General features: G+C 36.5%; 1 protein-coding gene across 1 annotated transcript in view; it reads right to left on the reverse strand.

Moving 5' to 3' along the window:
- Positions 1-14218: 14218 nt before the first annotated feature.
- Positions 14219-18021, reverse strand: part of inpp4b (inositol polyphosphate-4-phosphatase type II B) — a 199897-nt gene continuing 196094 nt past the window's right edge. Inside the window, exon 22 of the mRNA XM_032563682.1 lies at positions 14219-15093. Within this exon, the coding sequence (XP_032419573.1) occupies positions 14961-15093 (133 nt within the window). The 3' untranslated portion in view covers positions 14219-14960. The remainder of the gene's footprint in view (positions 15094-18021) is intronic.

The raw sequence follows: 18021 nt of genomic DNA on the forward strand, positions 1-18021 counted from the left end.
TTTAAATCTCTGTTGACATGTAGACTCTAAGCAACGCATACACACTGTCTGACATTCCTCAGTTCCACAGTTTTTTCCACATACACTCTTTCCACCAGCTTTTGGTGGCAGCCCTCACTGGCTGATGTCCATGCCTGTCCTTATTTCACAAGTCCCAGTGTAAGACGTCTGTGTGATCAGCCACTACACCAGTAAAGGCATACAGCTTGTTTACAGAGAAAAGTGTATTATAGCATCTTAGAATAAGACATATAGTTAGAAAAGCAATGCAGTGCTGCGCAAAAGCCTGCAGTCATTCCTTATTCATGCTTCCAGGAGGCCATAGTTTTAAATTTGAAATTGTAACTTTGCTTTAAACTTCTCCACAACCTTCTCATTGACCTGCTTGCTGGTCATGAAGCTGATTGGTCACTAATGTTCTCTGAAAATACCACTGACGCCTTCATGAAACAGATTTATTCACACTGACATTAAACTATTTATAGGAGGTCTCTATTTATTAAGCTGGGAACTTTTCAAGGCCATTGGTTGCACTGGATTTTTTTAAATTTTTTTTTATTTTATGTTAGTTCTGTCTTGTTTTTTTTGGAGACTTTTGCTCATAATTGTTTTCGGTTGAAGGCATTTCATGTTTAGAAAATAATTCCCTATGATTTTGGATACTGTGCAGATCGAAGAATTTGTGCTCTTACGTTTTTTTTATTTTCAGACAGTTGTTAAGATGCGTAGCCATGGCTACGAGGGGCAGTTCTTACCAACAGGAGCAGCTCGTTAGCATCTCAAAAGTTCTAATGATACCTCAACTTTGACCCCAAATCCCAGAACTGAGAGAGGAGAAAGTCCAAACCATCTCTTTCATCAGTTATAATGGTCTTCAGTCAGTGACCTGTTCAGATTTATTGTAAGACTGACTGCTACTGGAGATCCTTCCTACTCACAGTATCACTACCACAACAACTCTTTGGTGATACTTGGGTGATATGAATGACAACATTTCATTTGCCTTTGGAACGAATAAAGTATCTCCAAGTTCAGCTGAACTGAATTGAGCCAATGGGGGCTGAATACAAATGCCCACCACTAATTTAAAGATTTTTATTTGTAACAGGTTTTGTTAAACCGAGTATCATTTTCCCTCCATTTTATAATTTTGCACCACTCTACTTTTTGTTGGCCTCTCGCACGAAATCCCAATAAAATAAATTGTTTCTGCTGCACCGCTTACACAGATTGAGAAGTTGTGAGGTGGCATTCCTAACCTCTGATTAAATGCCACCCGTGTTTATTATTGGTTACAAGAAAGGTTGTTGAGGAATACGTTACTTCGAACATCTACAGTGCACAATATTATGAACAGAATCTGGGAATTTATCGTTAGCCATGCTTTGATGTTTTTCCCATCACTTGATGTCTTTGGATTGGAAACTTTGAAGTTGTTCTCCATTTGTGTCAGAAGTCACACATACTCATGTGTTGGAAAACCAGCGGGATATGCTAGCTGTTCTACTCTGACCAGACTAGCATCTCTAAGCAAACATACATTGCACTCAAAGAGTAAAGAAACGTGTTTGGAGGTAGACGTTGGACAGGTTTGACAGAGTTAGCGACATTCAATTATCCAGAAGTCAATATAAACAGACTATTGATGCAGCTATTGTTAGCTTATTGTTGGGCTGTACAGCAGCCATTTTAACTTTTGACATCACAAATCACAATTGGGAAGGGACTGTGCCCTCCTCAAGATGGAAGATAGAGGGGCATTCTAGCAGATTTTTTTCTATCCTGAAACTCATATATTACTGCACTGTTAAAATTCAAAGTTTAGCGAAGCCTGTTCTTTCTCAGTAAACATTATTCTCAACAATTTCTTGTGTTCAGAACAAATAAAAAATAAAATCTGTTTCAATTTCAGATGGATACTTGTGATGCTGAGAGGTGAAATGTTTTAATGTGACGAGTTTCCATAAAATATTGAGAGGATCACTGGTACAACAAGTTAAAGATGGAAAAATAAAGGATTTTTTCTGCTGTTTACAAAATTATAAATCGAATATTTACACATTTTGAACAGGCGTTGTAAGCCAACATCAAAGGTGCATTTAAACACTGCAGATATTTTAGTAATTATGCAGTACATAATGCACACTCTAGCATTAATGGAGGAAGATTTCTGCAGCAAAATTAGTTGGTTGCTACTAAAATACTCCAATAACACTCCAGACGACTAACAAATTGAACCAAATGTCTACAAAATACTTTCCAAAGGTTTGATATAAGCAGACATATTAAAGCGTTCTCCTTTTATGACTTTTAGAAAAGTGACCTGTTCCAGTCGACGTGGAAGCTGTGCTGCCGAGATAGCCACAAAACTCAGGTGTGGCTTTGTTTCTTTACTCTGAGGTAGGCATACAGTCTGCGACTTGATAGCAAATTAATACAGCTAAATATACAACTGGAATACTTAATGGAAACTAATGAAACTGGAAAACATAAATTCAAAAACGGGCAAGTGCCATTTGAAATGTCCAATTGGTACTAAAAGTATACTTGCAGAGCTCGTAGCTATTTAGTAGATAGTAGCTATCTGATCAGACAAAAAAAAGTTTATCCAGTATGACGGAATGTTTTAGTGCTTTTGAAACCATTAATTTTTCATATCACGGTATACCTTGACAGCGGTAACCGTCCTATGGCTAACTCATGCCTTTGTATGACCCAAGATTTGTTTACTTACTTGCATGGTAGGAAAAAAGTGCAAAAGTGAAGGATAATATTAAAACAAAACAGGAAATAAAGATATCTGCTCTGTTTGTCTAGGACGTTTGCTCCCTTAATGACGTGTTTTGTAGAAGATACAGGGTAAGGAAATCCCTTAGCAGAAGCTTGTGTCAGCACTCGAGGCAAACAGCAGGAAGTAATAGTTCCTTCATATCCTTGAGAGATGACCACAGAAAATCTGTTCTCATCTTTATCTGTCTTTATTTAACTAAGAGCTGAAGTCCAAATAAGACCAGGTCCTCAAATGAAATACTTCAGCTTATTTAAGGTTGTGCAAACTTCTGCAATCTGTGTTGTATCCAGGCATTTTTAAAGTGTTAGGAACTTTGTGAAACATGATAGGAAGCAAACAGCTTTGACTTACAGAGTTGAAAACATATTTTTATAAGAAAAGACAGAAGAACTGCAGTTCTCAAGACAAGCTTCTCCAGGTGCAGAGACAAAAAAAAGACTTCTGTTGATCTAAAGCTTGCAGCTGCAGACAGCAGAAAAGCCTCAACTACACCCAGAGCTAATAAGTGAATTAAAGACAAAACATAAATCATAACTTTAGACAGGCATGAGTTTGAGAAATTCAAGTTTTTTTCCTGTTGTTTTTTTCAGTTGAATTGTGAAGCATAAATGCCACATAAAGGTGGAAGAAGCTCTAAAATTATTAATCTTGGTCTATTTTTTCTTTACCCATAAAATAGGTGATTGTGTAAAAGATTTGGCACCCACTTTAAGTAAATTTTTTTAACTTTAGAAAAATAATAGTAAAAGAAGAAATTGAAAATGTTTTACTAAATAAAAAATAATTATTTTATTTTATTATTTCACTGCAGCTCAGCGAAGGACACACCTGGCACCTTTAGCATAAAAAACAACTTTTATCCATTAGCCTCCTTTAGACCTGTCTTCTGTATATATTTACTGAATTCTTTGACTAAACTGCAGTGTAATTATGGTGTCTCCTTTGTCTTACAGCTTCCTGACTTCATGCGTTAATGCTACTCCTGTCAAAGTACAGGATCTGCAGACCTGTCTCCAGAAAGATCTGAAAGGCGCCATTGAGGTGAGAGAAGGTATCAAATACACTAAGATTTTGTTTATTATTTTCCTCTAAAACTCAACCGTCCATCCAAGATTGCTCTTATGTTACTCTTATGATCGTGTTGTTGGCAAAAAGACCAATAACGGGACAATTCAGGCTGTTTAAATTGAGGTTATGTGGAGTTGTATGGAGGAGTCAGTGTCTTCTCTGGTGTAGATGGTAGTAAAAGGGATCTTACTTTCCAGAGGCAGGGAGAAAATGGCTTGAGGTGCAGATCTAACAGCTGCTCAAAGAGTTCATAGCTTTCAGCCTTATTTGAATAGCAGATCAAGGAAATGCTTTGATTTAAAATTCTGAACTTGCAAAGAACTTCCACCAATTCGTCACTGTTTCCTACACACTTTCATTATTGTGCTTCAAATAAAGTCGTTTTTCCTTACCTCAGCACCTGTTATTTTCTTCATGGAATCAGAGTCAGAATAGATTTATTGGCTAAGATTGTGTGCTCATGCACACAATCTTTGACTTGGATTTAAAAGTGCTCACAGTTTATAGACATATATATATATATATATATATATATATATATATATATATGTCTATATATGGTGTTCCTCAGAGAAACAGTCTAGAGCGTATCACATTGACAGGTATTCCTTCCCTAGTTTACAAAACATTGTCACATCTGTCTAAACTTTAGTACAATATTTTATTAATCTCAAAGTCACTGTTTTTTTTTTTAAATCTTGTTCTGATGCTGAAGTTGGCTGTTTGGAATGTGTCTGAAAAATGAAGGAAAGTTGAGTGGAAGGAAAAGTCTGGTAGGAAAAAAAGTTTGCAACTGTATCCTTCAGGAGTTGGAAGCAAAGTCAATTGAAAATTTCAGGTGTGAGTCACAATCACACAGAGAAGTATTCATTTAATTAATCTCCAGTTTCTGGGGACGAGGTCGCCATGGTGGTTAAAAAGCTCCTCGAGAGCTGAGCCAAAAAGCGAAGCTCTCGATTTACCGGTCGATCTACGTTCCCACCCTCATCTAAGGTCATGAGCTTTGGGTCATGACCGAAAGAACGAGATCGTGGATACAAGCGGCTGAAATGGGTTTTCTTTGTAGGGTGTCTGGGCTCTCAGATAAAGCGGAAGAAAATGGATGGATGGATAATCTACAAAACAAGAATTTGATTTATGGAGCTGTCTCATCACATTTTTCAGTATTCCCATGTTTCTATCTTAATCTTTAGTCTGAAATAGTATAAAAATATTCTGAGAAATGTGTTTTTATTACCTGCAAACCATATTCATTATTCTCTGTCTTATCACCTTCACTTTTTCAATTGAATAAATTAAACTAAACTTTTGGATTTTTTTTAATTATGTGGTTTTATTTGCACCAATTAAATGTAAAGAACGAGGGCTTTAAATGCAGGAAATAGGTAATTGAGTCTAATCATAATTATTGAAAGTTCAAGGAAAAACCCACTGCATTAACATAATTTTGTCATTTAATTATTTTTCTGCTCAAATTTCACAATAAACCCCAGTGAGAGTTAATCTTTGCCAAAGTTCACATCCTTTGTGAACACAGTATCTTGGTGCAACCGATTATAATTTAGTGGAGGAGTTAAATTATTTCTGAAAATGGAGCAGGAGATTAGTAGGTAAGTTGCAGGCGCCAGTGCTGTACCAATCTGCCATGTTGAAGAGATTTATGGCAGCTGTTTTACCAGGATTCTTTAAAAATATACTTGTACAGGGCTGTCACTACCAGTAACTGCAGTCAAATTCACCCAATGTAATGACCGGAGAAACATTCTTAATCACCCAGTGAACATTTTAATATGCAAAACTTGTTGCCTCAGAACACAATCCTGGAGGGACTGTTTTAATCTGCAGAAAAGATTATTTTTATTTTCTGCTCTCTTATTCTTGAGTAAATATTTTGCAGTGTATGTTTTGTTTTTGAAAGTAATTGTGTATTAGGAAATAGTTTTATTAAAAGCCCTTATGTTGTGTCATTTTTTCCCCCTTCCTTTCAGACATCTGATGCCAAGCTGTACGCCCCAACAGCTGAAAACGTGACAGTAAGTTGTAAATGCTCCAATGCAGATTCCTTTTCACCTTTTCACTCAGGGAAGAGTAAAAATGTAAAAAAAAATGTGTTTAAAGAGTTAACTCAGACTAAAGCACACTTAAAACAGCTGATGGCCAAAGGGTTGCACATAAAACCTTAAAATAAAATAATCATAAAATAATCACAAAGCAAAACAAACATGGGCAAAATCAATGTATAAGAAAAAACTGAAAAAGAAATAAATAAGAAGCTAAGTGGGGATTAAAACAGGATTTAAAAGATATGAGCAGTCTGTTTTTATAGTTTTGGAGCTTTCTCTGTGCTTCTGAGGGGAATGGGTGCGGCTCTTGCTTCGATTAGATTGCTTTCATGTTGATAATCGACAAGTAATGGCACATAAAAAGCATGCAATATGAATATTTTATCATTCCTGCTGTTTTATCCGATTAGAGGCTTTCAGTGTTCACAATACCTACCAGTGAAGACATACACCATGAAATTCCTGCTTCAACGAAGTAATTCGGGTGTGAATACTTTCTCTTTCACACAGAGGGATTGAATTGCACTGAGCGAGGGAGAGAGACCAGTTGCATCCCTCTTGGATCTGAGTTTTGGCTCTGTCAAAGGCGAACCATTCACTTAGCTTGTGTAACTACAACGTTATGCTCCCTGCCCTAGAAAACAAGCCAGTTCTGAAGAGGGAGAAAGTAAGAAGAAAAGCCAACTCTGGGATGAGGAATGCATTTCCATGTTACAGGCATACATGGGATGTATCAATCTGCAATGAGTTTGGTGAACCAATTCCCACAGTTTGCAGTTATACAGTTTTTTTTTTTGTAAGGATGCATTAGTTAAAAAGTTCATCCCAAATAATAAACTTTGGGAATCGGGGGCTGGGAGAAAGGCACATAGCTTTTCATAGAGGAGATGAAGGTAAGATGGAGGAAACATGCAGAGACAGAAGTAAAAACTCAGATACAAAAAAGGTTGGAGGAACAAATGAGCAGATCAGAACATTTTGTTATGATCCAGTCGCCTGTTGATACGATACCGGTGACCGGAGTCGCTCACACCAACACTTTTTACCAGGTCTCAGAGTGAAACTTTTCTGTAACACATTCGCAGAACGTACAGCGGTAGGGTTAATTACACACATGCAGACAGATAACAGTAATAACAATGGCGGATAGCATTGTGCTGTGCTGTGCTGTGTTACGTGTTCAGTTTAGCAACGTTTCTGATAAGGACTGCATGTGTTACATGAACACTTCGTTCATGGAAGAGGGAGACGGCTTACTGCCTACGATTAGGGAGAAAGCTAGGGGTCAAAAGATCATGCATGTTTGATGACATGCTAAAATTATAGTGCCAACTAGGGGCTTGGCATGACAACTACAGCTGAGTCTGGGTGTCTTGGCATTGCCGTCTGACTGTGAAACTTTTTTCCAATCAACATCCAGAAACCGTCAATTTCCAGGCTCATAAGCATATCATAAGTAGCATAAGTCTGAGGTACAAGGTGCCATGTCTGTTTTGTAAAAGAAAGAAATAAAAACCCAGGGCCTGATGGCATTACAGGCAGATTGATAAAACCAGTGCAGCACAACTTGGTGTGTTTTAACATGTTTAGAAAGTTCTTGGAACAGATAAAAAAACCCTGAACTGTGGAAGTAGTCGTAAATCATTCCTTTGGCCAAATGCATTTCTCCCAGAAAAAGACCTGGAGCCTTAACTTCCCTGGTGATGAAGTCCTTTAAGGAACATTTATATTGAAAGTTAATCTTATAAATCAGGTACAGACCTGCTGAGAGCCCATGCAGTTTGCCTATAGACCATGAAGAGGAGCAGCGGATGCTTGCATTACATCCTTACATATACAGATGATACAGTTATTGTTCTTCAAAAGAATGGCAACGAGGACAAGCATGGGCCTGTGGCGGAGCCATGAAGCCCACCTAAACCGGAACTCTGTGAAAACAAATGAAAAGCAAGAGCTTAGGAAACCCAAAGTACCTTTTGCACCTTAAATTCAAACTGTTTCCCATAATTACAGAGGCACACGGGTCAGGAGTTAAAGGATAAAGAAAATATTTTCTTACTATGTAATACAGTTTTTAATTAAATACATATCGTCTTATTCAATTCCGGTGATTTTATTTTTATTTGCTTTTAATTGCTATTGCATTGGTTGTTGGATGGTAATGATTGTTTTAATGCTGTTTCTGGATGACTTGTTCCAAACTGAGATTTCCTATTATTCACACTTAGAAGATCAGAGCGGTATAAGAGTTTTACAGCATGGTGGTGGAGGGCTGGTGATCTGGGCTTGTATCACAGCAGGAGCATCTGAGCATCTTGAAAAACATGCAAATCTAAACAAACGTTTTTCAGAAAGGGACAATGCACAGCTTTACAATTAAAGTCATTCAGATTTCAGATTTATTCGTATCCCAAATTGGGCAATTGATGTTGCAGCAAGTATAAAAACTAAAAAACAAATGATCAAAGATTAAAAAATAAGGAACAACAAAGAATACCAAAAGGACATGAAGTACAAATCAATACATAAAGGAAAGAATACAGCAGTCTATTTCATTATTGACCGACAGTTGCTACACTAGATCAGGTGCAAGTCCCCCTGTCTTGTCCTGCATTAAAGAGATATTGCTGAAGGGACAAAGGAGTGCTTGTACCTGTTACAGGTGCTTGTACCTGTTACAAGAACTCCTTTGCTAGATCAGAGTACATGACTGATCTAGCTAACAGGTGATCCTTTGCAAACAATGTCGGTTGTTAATTTAGCAAATATGTTTTTATTGTTTCAGCATGTACATATATCACAGTATCATCAGCATACATCTGCAAATTCAGATCAACACACTGCTCAGAAAGATAATATACAAGCTAAATAGTAAATGCAACACTTGACGTGATGCATGGTCTTTGCTACTTTGCAAAACAAAGTGTTCTGGAGTGAAATGTGTGACATCATCTGTCTATTATCTGAAACTGGATCAGGAAGACAATGGTCCCAGACATGATGGCTGAAAACTGAAGGAATATACAGTAGGTGTCGTAATGTCCTAGTAAAAGACCAGCGCTCAACCTGATTGAAATGCTGTGCAGAACCTATTTTCTCCAAACTGCAGCATACTTAGCAATGTTTTGAAAGAAGATTTGACCTAAATTCCTGAACAGGGTTATGAGAAATTGATGCGATCAGATGGAAAACAACATGACTCATCTGAGGCACCATGAAAGGTGGATTTACAAACTGTTGAATCACAGTGTGCTTTTGTCTTGTTCTTACAAGAGTACACTTAATACTCTTGACCTAAATATGAATCTGTGCTTTCTCATAATAAAGGATGTTCTTCTCTTGCAGGATAGCTGTCAGCAGAAGGTGCTCTCTTGCTGCATGTTAGAACTGATGATGGTCTTTGAAGAGGAAGACACGGACCCGAGCAAAACACAATGCATCTTTAACTTCAACAGTACACTGTCACCTGAGGTGAGTGTTTGTAGCTCCTGTTTGTATTTTTTTAGCCCTTTGAAAATATTTAGAAAAAAACAACGTTTTCAAGAAATCTTTGTCTCTTCTTTGAAATTTCAGATAAATTGTCCAGCATGTGAAATCTACTCCCTGGAAAACAGTACAGTTTTCTACGACAGACTTTTGATCATTTTGCAAAAAATAAATGCAAATAATGCAATGTAAAACATGTATAGTCTTGTATATAAAAATATTTTATTCTGTGAATATTGCAATGTAAGCATCAAAACAGATGACTGCCGTCCTCCTATATGAATGAATGTATTTTCATTGTTCATACTCCAGGCAAATGTATTTAAAAACAGTCTGAATGTATAGTATGACACTGTTTCACCATATGCTTTTTGTTGTACAGTTGTACTTTGTAGCCATATTGTATATTGAAGACACTTCTTAAAACTACTGAATGTAACACTTGTACAATTTGTGTAAGAATTAACTCTGCAGTCTTCAGCATATCTACCTTTGCTGTAAATACAGATTACTTTAAATGTGTTTGATTGCTTTGCATTTTATTTAAAAATTTGTTATAAATTTCCAGAGGCTGTTGCGTTGTAAACAAGGAGAGGTGAATTTGAGTGTTAGCAGGCACTCAAAAAAAAATCTGCAATGTTTCACAAAACCAAACCAAACAAAACAAAATAAAACACACGCATGAGGCCTGTTAATGCTCTACAAGTACATCTCAATATATCAGAGTCTCATTGAAAAGTTTATTAAATGCTGTGGTTATTTCACTTTTTCACCTTTTTTTCTACCACACTTTTTCCCTCCACTCAACCTTCCATCAATATGTTTGGATACAACACTCAGCGAACATCCAGCTTCTTTAGCTTTGGTCTTTTGTGGTTTACAGTGGACCCATTGTATTTTAGTTGCCCACAAATATCTGATACATACAACAAATACTTGACATCCTCTCTGAAAACGCTTTTATCTGCCTATTGCAACATTTCAAATACCAAATATACCTACATATGCATTAATACGCACAGTGGAAACCATCTTAGCACTACCACAGAAGTGGTAAAAAAACTGCTGGACTGCGGCCCTCGAGGCCTGGAGTTTGAGACCCCTGTTTTAGAGTCTCTAAGGCTCTAGTTGGTGTCAAACTCCAGTCCTCGAGGGCCGCTGTCCTGCAGATTTTAGATGTGCCACAGGTACGAAACACTGGACTGAAATGGCTTAATTACCTCCTTCTTGTGTAGATCAGGTCTCTAGAGTCTTAATGACCTAATTGTTCTGGTCAGGTGGTGCAGCAGAGGCACATCTAAAAGTTGCAGGACGGCGGTACTTGAGGACTGGAGTTCGACACTCCTGCACTAAGATGTGTTTCTGCAATATTCAAGTAGGTTGCTTCATGTGTGTGTTTTGGCTGATCAGCAGTGGCAGTAATGGGTCACCTCTCTGACCAAGGCTCTTCTCCTTTTTAACAGTTGTGTTTCTGTTTCTGTTTTCTTTTTGAACTTGCCTGTGCCACACCCTAATCTTATTCATCTTTGTCTCATTGTCTTCATGTCTTTGTCTATTTATACATCACCATGTGAAGCTTCAGTCAGTTGTTTTCATCTCTTGTGTCAAACATTTCAGGCTTTGTTATATTTATTGGACTTGCATTTGTTCTCTTGTACTTGTGTTTGAATTGGACAACGGATTGTACTAACGGACTGCTAAATTTATGCCACTATGATGTTGATTCTTGCATTTGAGCTCTCCATTCCTGTGCCTTACAACACTTATTATAGTTTAGTTGGGCAGTCAGATTCTCAGAGGGTTCATAGCACCTTTTCACTGCACTATATAAGCATGTGTTGTTTAACTGGGTTAAGTTTTTAGGAAGTTGTTGAGTTAAAGTGTTCTTGAAAAAACTGTTCTATTATTTCTCTCCCTCGTTCTGTAAAGGGAAACACATTTATATTCCTGTTTGAACAAGATGGCGTTTCGTTTAGTTCAGCTGAAGGTTGGAGCCTGACATGTTCAGAACAAGCAAATGTATTTGTTCGTATCATCTTACACATTGCATAATCTCTGTTCCCACAAGTTGAACTGACGTTCTAATATAAAGAACTTATTTAAAGCAAAAACAACCAAACTCTGCGCATGACCTCGTTTGCTTTTAACTGTATCAGTTGTGGATGATAAAATCTGAAAAACAGACCATGCATTGAAACTTAAGAAATACCTGGCAAGACTTGATAAAGATGATTGCACAATTTTTTTGGCAGATGACACCTGGATGCTGAGAAACATAGTTAAAATGTAAGAGATAAGAAGCAGATGCCTGAAAAATAAACCCATAACATCCTGCTCACTAATCAGATGCATTTGAAGATTGTCGTCTTTCCTGGATCATAGTTCCGCATGTTCAAAATGCACCACAAATACTTTCTGTTTCTGCAGCTCACCGCCAGGGATGTTTACTTACACACATTTTATAAGAACACACAATCTTTTCTTCTTCTAACATTAAATGAAACATTGTGCATGTTTTATGTTTTACTGCTGCTCCTTTGTGCACAAATGAGCATGATAGGAAATCCTTCCTCCCAACACATTCAATGTTTACATTCCTGCTGCTATTTGAAGTTTTTCCATTTCTTTAAAATAATCTCTTCTTGTTTTTATGCTAAAGTATACATGCACATCTTGTACATTTTTAAAATAATCCTACTCAGTGGCCTATTTCTTCGAAGTATTTTATTTTTAATAACGGTACAGTATTATTTTGTCCTTTAGTGTAAAGTCTGTTCTTCTGTTTCTATATATTCTTTTATCTGTGTGTGAATCTACATGCTTCGACGTACCTGTCACTTTGCTGCTGGTACACAAAAAGAAGGTAATTGCTATTCTTTTCAATTCTGTGAAATTGTATTTCTGTAATGATTTTTATTTTCTAAATGTGAGATCAATGTGATTTTTTAAAAACTGAGAACATGAGGACTGAAAGCGCCGGTGTATGGGCGGCCCGCTCTCTCGCTACGCCATGCTCTGCTGACTTCTGCTGATTTATTTTAAGGTACTACTCAAGCACACAGCTTCCTCGTGTGACATTGTGGGAAAATAGAAAGAAGCTCACCTTGATATCAGGAAGAGAAATGTTGACCTCCACATCCTTGGTAAAAATTTGCAGCTGCCTGAAGGCTCCACGTTCGTCTGTGCAAACTGAAACACCGTACAGCGAGGAAGAAGCCATTATAATGCAATATAAAAGGACAGATTTCTGTCAGTAATTACATGCAAAGATACGGAAACACTGTAAGTGTAACATTGTGTTTTTTTGTCATTAGTGGAGTATCGTAAAAAGTTTAGTGCACATTTGTAATGCAGACACAGGTATCGGATCTTCCGAATTAAAAATGAGCTCAAGCACACCAAAAGTGATTTAAAGAAAACAAAGTCAATGTTCTGGAGTAGGCCTCCACTGCTAATTTAAAGCTACAACAATAAGCAAATTACGATTCTCAAACAGTGCAGAAACTCCTCCGTCTGTGCAATGATTGGACGGAAATCAAGCTCAATGGGACAAATCCCAGACGAAGCACCGAAGGACGATGAGAATCATGCAGAATTGTGTAGAAAATTAATGGCCAGGCTGGATCTTCTTGGAATTGAAGTTTGATATGTTTTGCTGATTTAATGTCAGACATTAAGAAAAAAGGTTGGAGTCTTTTTTATGATGTTTGTAAAAGACTAGTTTCAACAGTTTGGTGAGTATTAGAAGCCTGAGTAGAGGAATGATCTGAGAGTAAATGTTGATGTTCTTTTAGCTGAAATTTTTGACAGTTGAAACCCAAATATAATCCTGGTATTAACACCCAAGCTAGCAACAAAACCACTGCTGTCCATCAGAAGAAAGAGCAAGATTATGTCAGGCCACAGAAACAACAGAGATAATGTTCCAGCAAACATCGAGGAACCTGAGGCTCGCGAGAGGAACAACAGAAACAGGCTTTCAGGATGCAGTAAAGTTCTGTTCTGTTCATACAGGACAAGAACAAAAAACAACAACAAAAGTTTAGCTGAGGAAATAAATTGCTGCCTGCAAAAATATTCTGAAGCATGGAAGCAAAAATATTTCAGCTTCCCAATCTCCCAGTTGGATGTTTCTTTTGGCATATTTATCCGATGACTGAACAGCAACAAAAGCAACTTTCTGTTGCTGACTAAACAAAAGGAAACTCTACATCCTAAGATGTCTGTTGGTGGAAATGTGTCTTTTCTGTAACTTTATATCTTCATTGTTCATGTCTGCTGTCTTTGCTGCCATATTAATTCTCTGCAAATCAAAAGGACAGGGAAATTGTAGAAAGTCTAGAGACGGTCCTCTTGGATTATTTAGGCAACAACCTGTTGAATTAATGTCTCGTTTGTCTAAAATCTTTCGTTTCGCGATGAAAGGTCAATTATATATATATAAATCTATGTAATCAAAAAAGTTAGAATACTTCAAAGAAATGTGAAAACGTGTAATAAACTTCATACTGTTACATCCTGTCCAACTAACCACTGAGGCTGGCATCTGGTGCGTTGAGCCCTAATATTATCAGAATGTATTATTAGCTTTTGTAAATAAACAGTCGGTTACTGTTTATTTAGAAGCGTTCATGTAGTAGAAAAATTAGATTTCTACTATATACACTATTACCAAACTGTTGACGCACTGTAAAACAAACTTCAGTAAGTGCATCATAAACACTTCATCTTATTTGTTGCCAGCATTTTTTTTTTTTATTAGAAAGCAAAACTCGTATTCCCTTATTTATATTATTTGGAGTCAATAACATAAAATTATGACAAATTTGTATTTGTAAAAACGAACAGTAAGCCAGTTACAAAAGATACGTTACACAGATACAGTTTACAGTCAACTTAATAAAAAAAGAAGCAATTTTAAATAGACATCTTAAAAGTATATAAATATACAAGTGACATGAATAATGAATCATCTATCCATCTATTTGTCTATAACATATAAATGTGCTAAAGGTTACAGAAAACATTTATTTAATCAGCACATAAATTAAAAAATAGGATATATATATGTGTGTGTGTGGGGGGTGTGTGTGCGTGCACAGGGGTGTGTGTGCAGGTTTAAATGCAAAGTACTTCTATGTAGAAGTCACCTGTCCAACAACATTCACCTTTCTGATGCTCAAACTGATTTTTTAGCTGTTACAATGGCCACACACAGACCCACACACACCCACACACACACACACACCCCTGCACACGCCCACCCCCTCACACCCCCCCCCCCACCCACACACACATGATAAGGTTATGCATTGCCACCAGGGCCATGATAAAAATAAGCATTTGAGTAAAAAGTGCTCTTGCTTTCAAAGCAACATGTTTGACAAATCCAGATTCCTTTCTGGACGTCAATAATTGTACCCTGCTTACATAAATACAAGTTCAACAATAAAACAGTTTACATATTCATTCCTGTTCGTAAGCGTTCATATTTCTTTCCTGGATATCACAAGATGAGGTTTTATTTACAGTACACTCCGCGCCAAGAGTCCTTAGGAGTTAACTTTGCCGTATGTCCCGTCTGGAGGTCGGTAGCATTTGGGGAAGGCCATCAGCTGCAACATGTTGAAGGCGTATTTCCTGCATCTAATATTCTTTTGAACGTTCTCAATCCGACATCCTTCTCTGATGATGAAATGATAAAGAAAAGTGGAAATGAGAGAAAGAAAAGAAAAAGGACAAAAAAAGAAAACATGAACGATGGTTTTAATTATGACACAGAGCTTGATAGGAATAATGTTAAATAAAATTCAAATATTTCTGTTGTTTTTTTAGGATAGCATTTATTATTTGTTTTTTTTTTTCTTTACAAGCAAAGTTATTTTATTTGAAGAGTTTTACGTGGTGAAATAATTCAAAAGTTTTTCTAGATAAAAATGTGAAAATTGTGACTTTTGCCTTTAGAAATCATTTAATTCATAAAGCGTTTGTCTGTGTAAGTTGATCGCAGTATCTGATGAGCCTGATAGACATTTTAAGGCCTAAGTGTAATTAAGTTGCTTATCGGTTGCTACAGTTAATGATCCACAGTTTATGATTCATTAGCATCCACTACATACATGATTCATGTACGTGGCGGAGCTCCATGCTCAGTAAATTTCATTTCTTCATGTTTAGACCCATAAAAAATATGTGATTTGCTAAGGCGTCACGATCAGGGCTAATAGGAGATGAGAGGGAAATAAAAACACTTTCCAAGCAAATTGGATGAGCATGAAGGCAGTATTTTCAATAAAAGCACTATTTGTGCAACATAAGTGTTTTTATGTTTCTACAAAGACAAGCCACATAAAATACCAGCAATTCTGAACATTTCTGCTCAAAAAGAAAAGAGTTAAAAGTTAAAATTATTTGTACTTCTGGCAGGTTTTTCCGTTTAACCAAAAGTTGACTAACGTTTTTACAACTTTTTTTTGACGTAAAGGTAAATGGTTTTTCTTTTTAACAGCACTTTTCTTTGTATTGTGAATTTTTTTTGCTTTCATATTAAGTATGTTTCTGATAGCAAATGAGACAGTAACTTTTAAAAAAGATAAAATGACACAAAAGGCGTATGAATCTGAAAAACAACATTTTGATCTGTTCTTATTTATCTTTAGTGACATTACAGTAATTGTGAAACATCTTTCTTGCTTCCTCAGATATCAGAACAAACTTCCAGAAAACTGCAAAACAGCCGAAGCACTGAGATCCTTTAAAACGAGACTAAAAACCCGGATGAACATTGACCAAGATATTTGATGTGTATTGATGATCTGGATGATGACGTTTGACAGCATCTAAGGTTTATGGCTTCTTTCATAATTGGTGGCTGTTATTTTTATGATGTAATGCACTTTGAACTGCTTTGTTGCTGAAATGTGCAACGCAAACTTGACTTGACTTCAGGCATTTTGACAATTATATTTTGCTTTCTGTATTTGGATTGTGCAGGAAGACAACGCAGCAGCAAACTTTTGTTTTTGAGCTCTGAATGGCTAAAAAAACAAAACAAAAACATAAACGACAAATTATGTTACGGAGCGGCTTAGTGAAAGTCCAGACTTTCAGTTATTACAGAGGATATCTGAACAGGTTGAAGTGAAAAATCTTAAAAAATGCTAAGATTTGTCCTTAAAAAGGAAAAACAAAGTGTAGACATTTATCCAAAGGCATTTGTGATTAAAGCAAACCTTGGAGACATGCAGTCATGGTAAAGAACAGGCTGGTGGGTTGAACAGAATCATGTCTGCATTTGTGCTTTGGCTTGATTCTGCAGAATGAGCCGTCAGTGTTTCCTTTCCAATTTCCATAAAATTATTATTTTCCATTATTAAACAGAAAAATCCAGCTGCTAAGAAATGGTGAAAGTGAAAAACGTTTTTAGCTCAAATAAGACATTGTGTAAGTATATTTCTTACAGTCATTGTTTTTGTTGTGTAAAGCTTGGTGCAGAGAGGATTGTGGTGTGGAATTGTCTTTCGGGAGTTGGACTTGGGCCCCATAATTCCAGTAAACGTTTCAGTTTACTGGAATTATGTAAATTCCCCAAATGTTCCAAGACATTTTACACTTCCATATTTGTGGGAAAGGTTTGAGGACTGCTTCTGTTCTGAGAGGAAATGTCCATAAAGACAAAGATGAGGAGCTTAACGAGATCCGACTGTCCTGAACTTAATCCATGAAAACAGAAACGTCCTTCCTGCCGCCGTGAACATCTGGAAGAGTGATCACCATAAACTCACTCCTAAACCTCAAGGGAAAACTTGAGCTCTTGGATGAAATTTATGTGCTCAAAGGCAGAAAGGCAAATCATTTAGCCAGTTTAGTGTCTTCACCATTATTATCACAATATGTAAGAAAATAACTCATACTAATGAGTCCTAGAGTTGGGTGTAGAGTTTGCCTGTGGTTGGATTTATGTGCAGTTTGAAATAATTTGTTGGTGTTAAATTTATTTTGACTTATTAATGATGATAAATATTTTATTCATTATACTTTGAAAGCACTTTGAACTGGCTTGTTGCTGAAAATGTGATATATAAGTAAAAAAAAACTTCTTCTTCTACCAGCAGGGGAATTTGATTTGTGGTAGAAAACATCGTCACCAAAGCTGTGTACTTATCACATATTTAGGGATTAAATAATAAAATAAAAATGTGGATGAGTTCTCAGTAAAAGGAGGCAGACGGTATCGTTCGAAGCAGTTAACAATGGCCGGTTTTGTCAACTGTATTTTTTTACCTGGTTGCCGATAAGTTCTTGGTAAATATTCTCTATATTTAGTAACGCTATTCGTTAAGTCTTTGTGTTGGTGAGGTTTGTTCATAAGTCACATTTCAATTTCCTGGTTCATCTGGACCTTTTCCTTAAATCATTGTGACGTGTTAAAATCAAACTTTTACTATTTTCCATTTTAGGTTTTGTTCTGTTTAATAAATTATGTTTATTATACATCCTACCTGAATACTTGCATCATTCACAGTTATATATTTATTAAAGGATTTATTATTTAGCATTTTCTGAGGGTGAAAACCCCAAAACTATTATTTTATTTATACTGTATTTAAAAAT

This window comes from Xiphophorus hellerii, chromosome 5 (genome assembly GCF_003331165.1).
Source record: "Xiphophorus hellerii strain 12219 chromosome 5, Xiphophorus_hellerii-4.1, whole genome shotgun sequence".
NCBI lineage: Eukaryota > Metazoa > Chordata > Actinopteri > Cyprinodontiformes > Poeciliidae > Xiphophorus > Xiphophorus hellerii.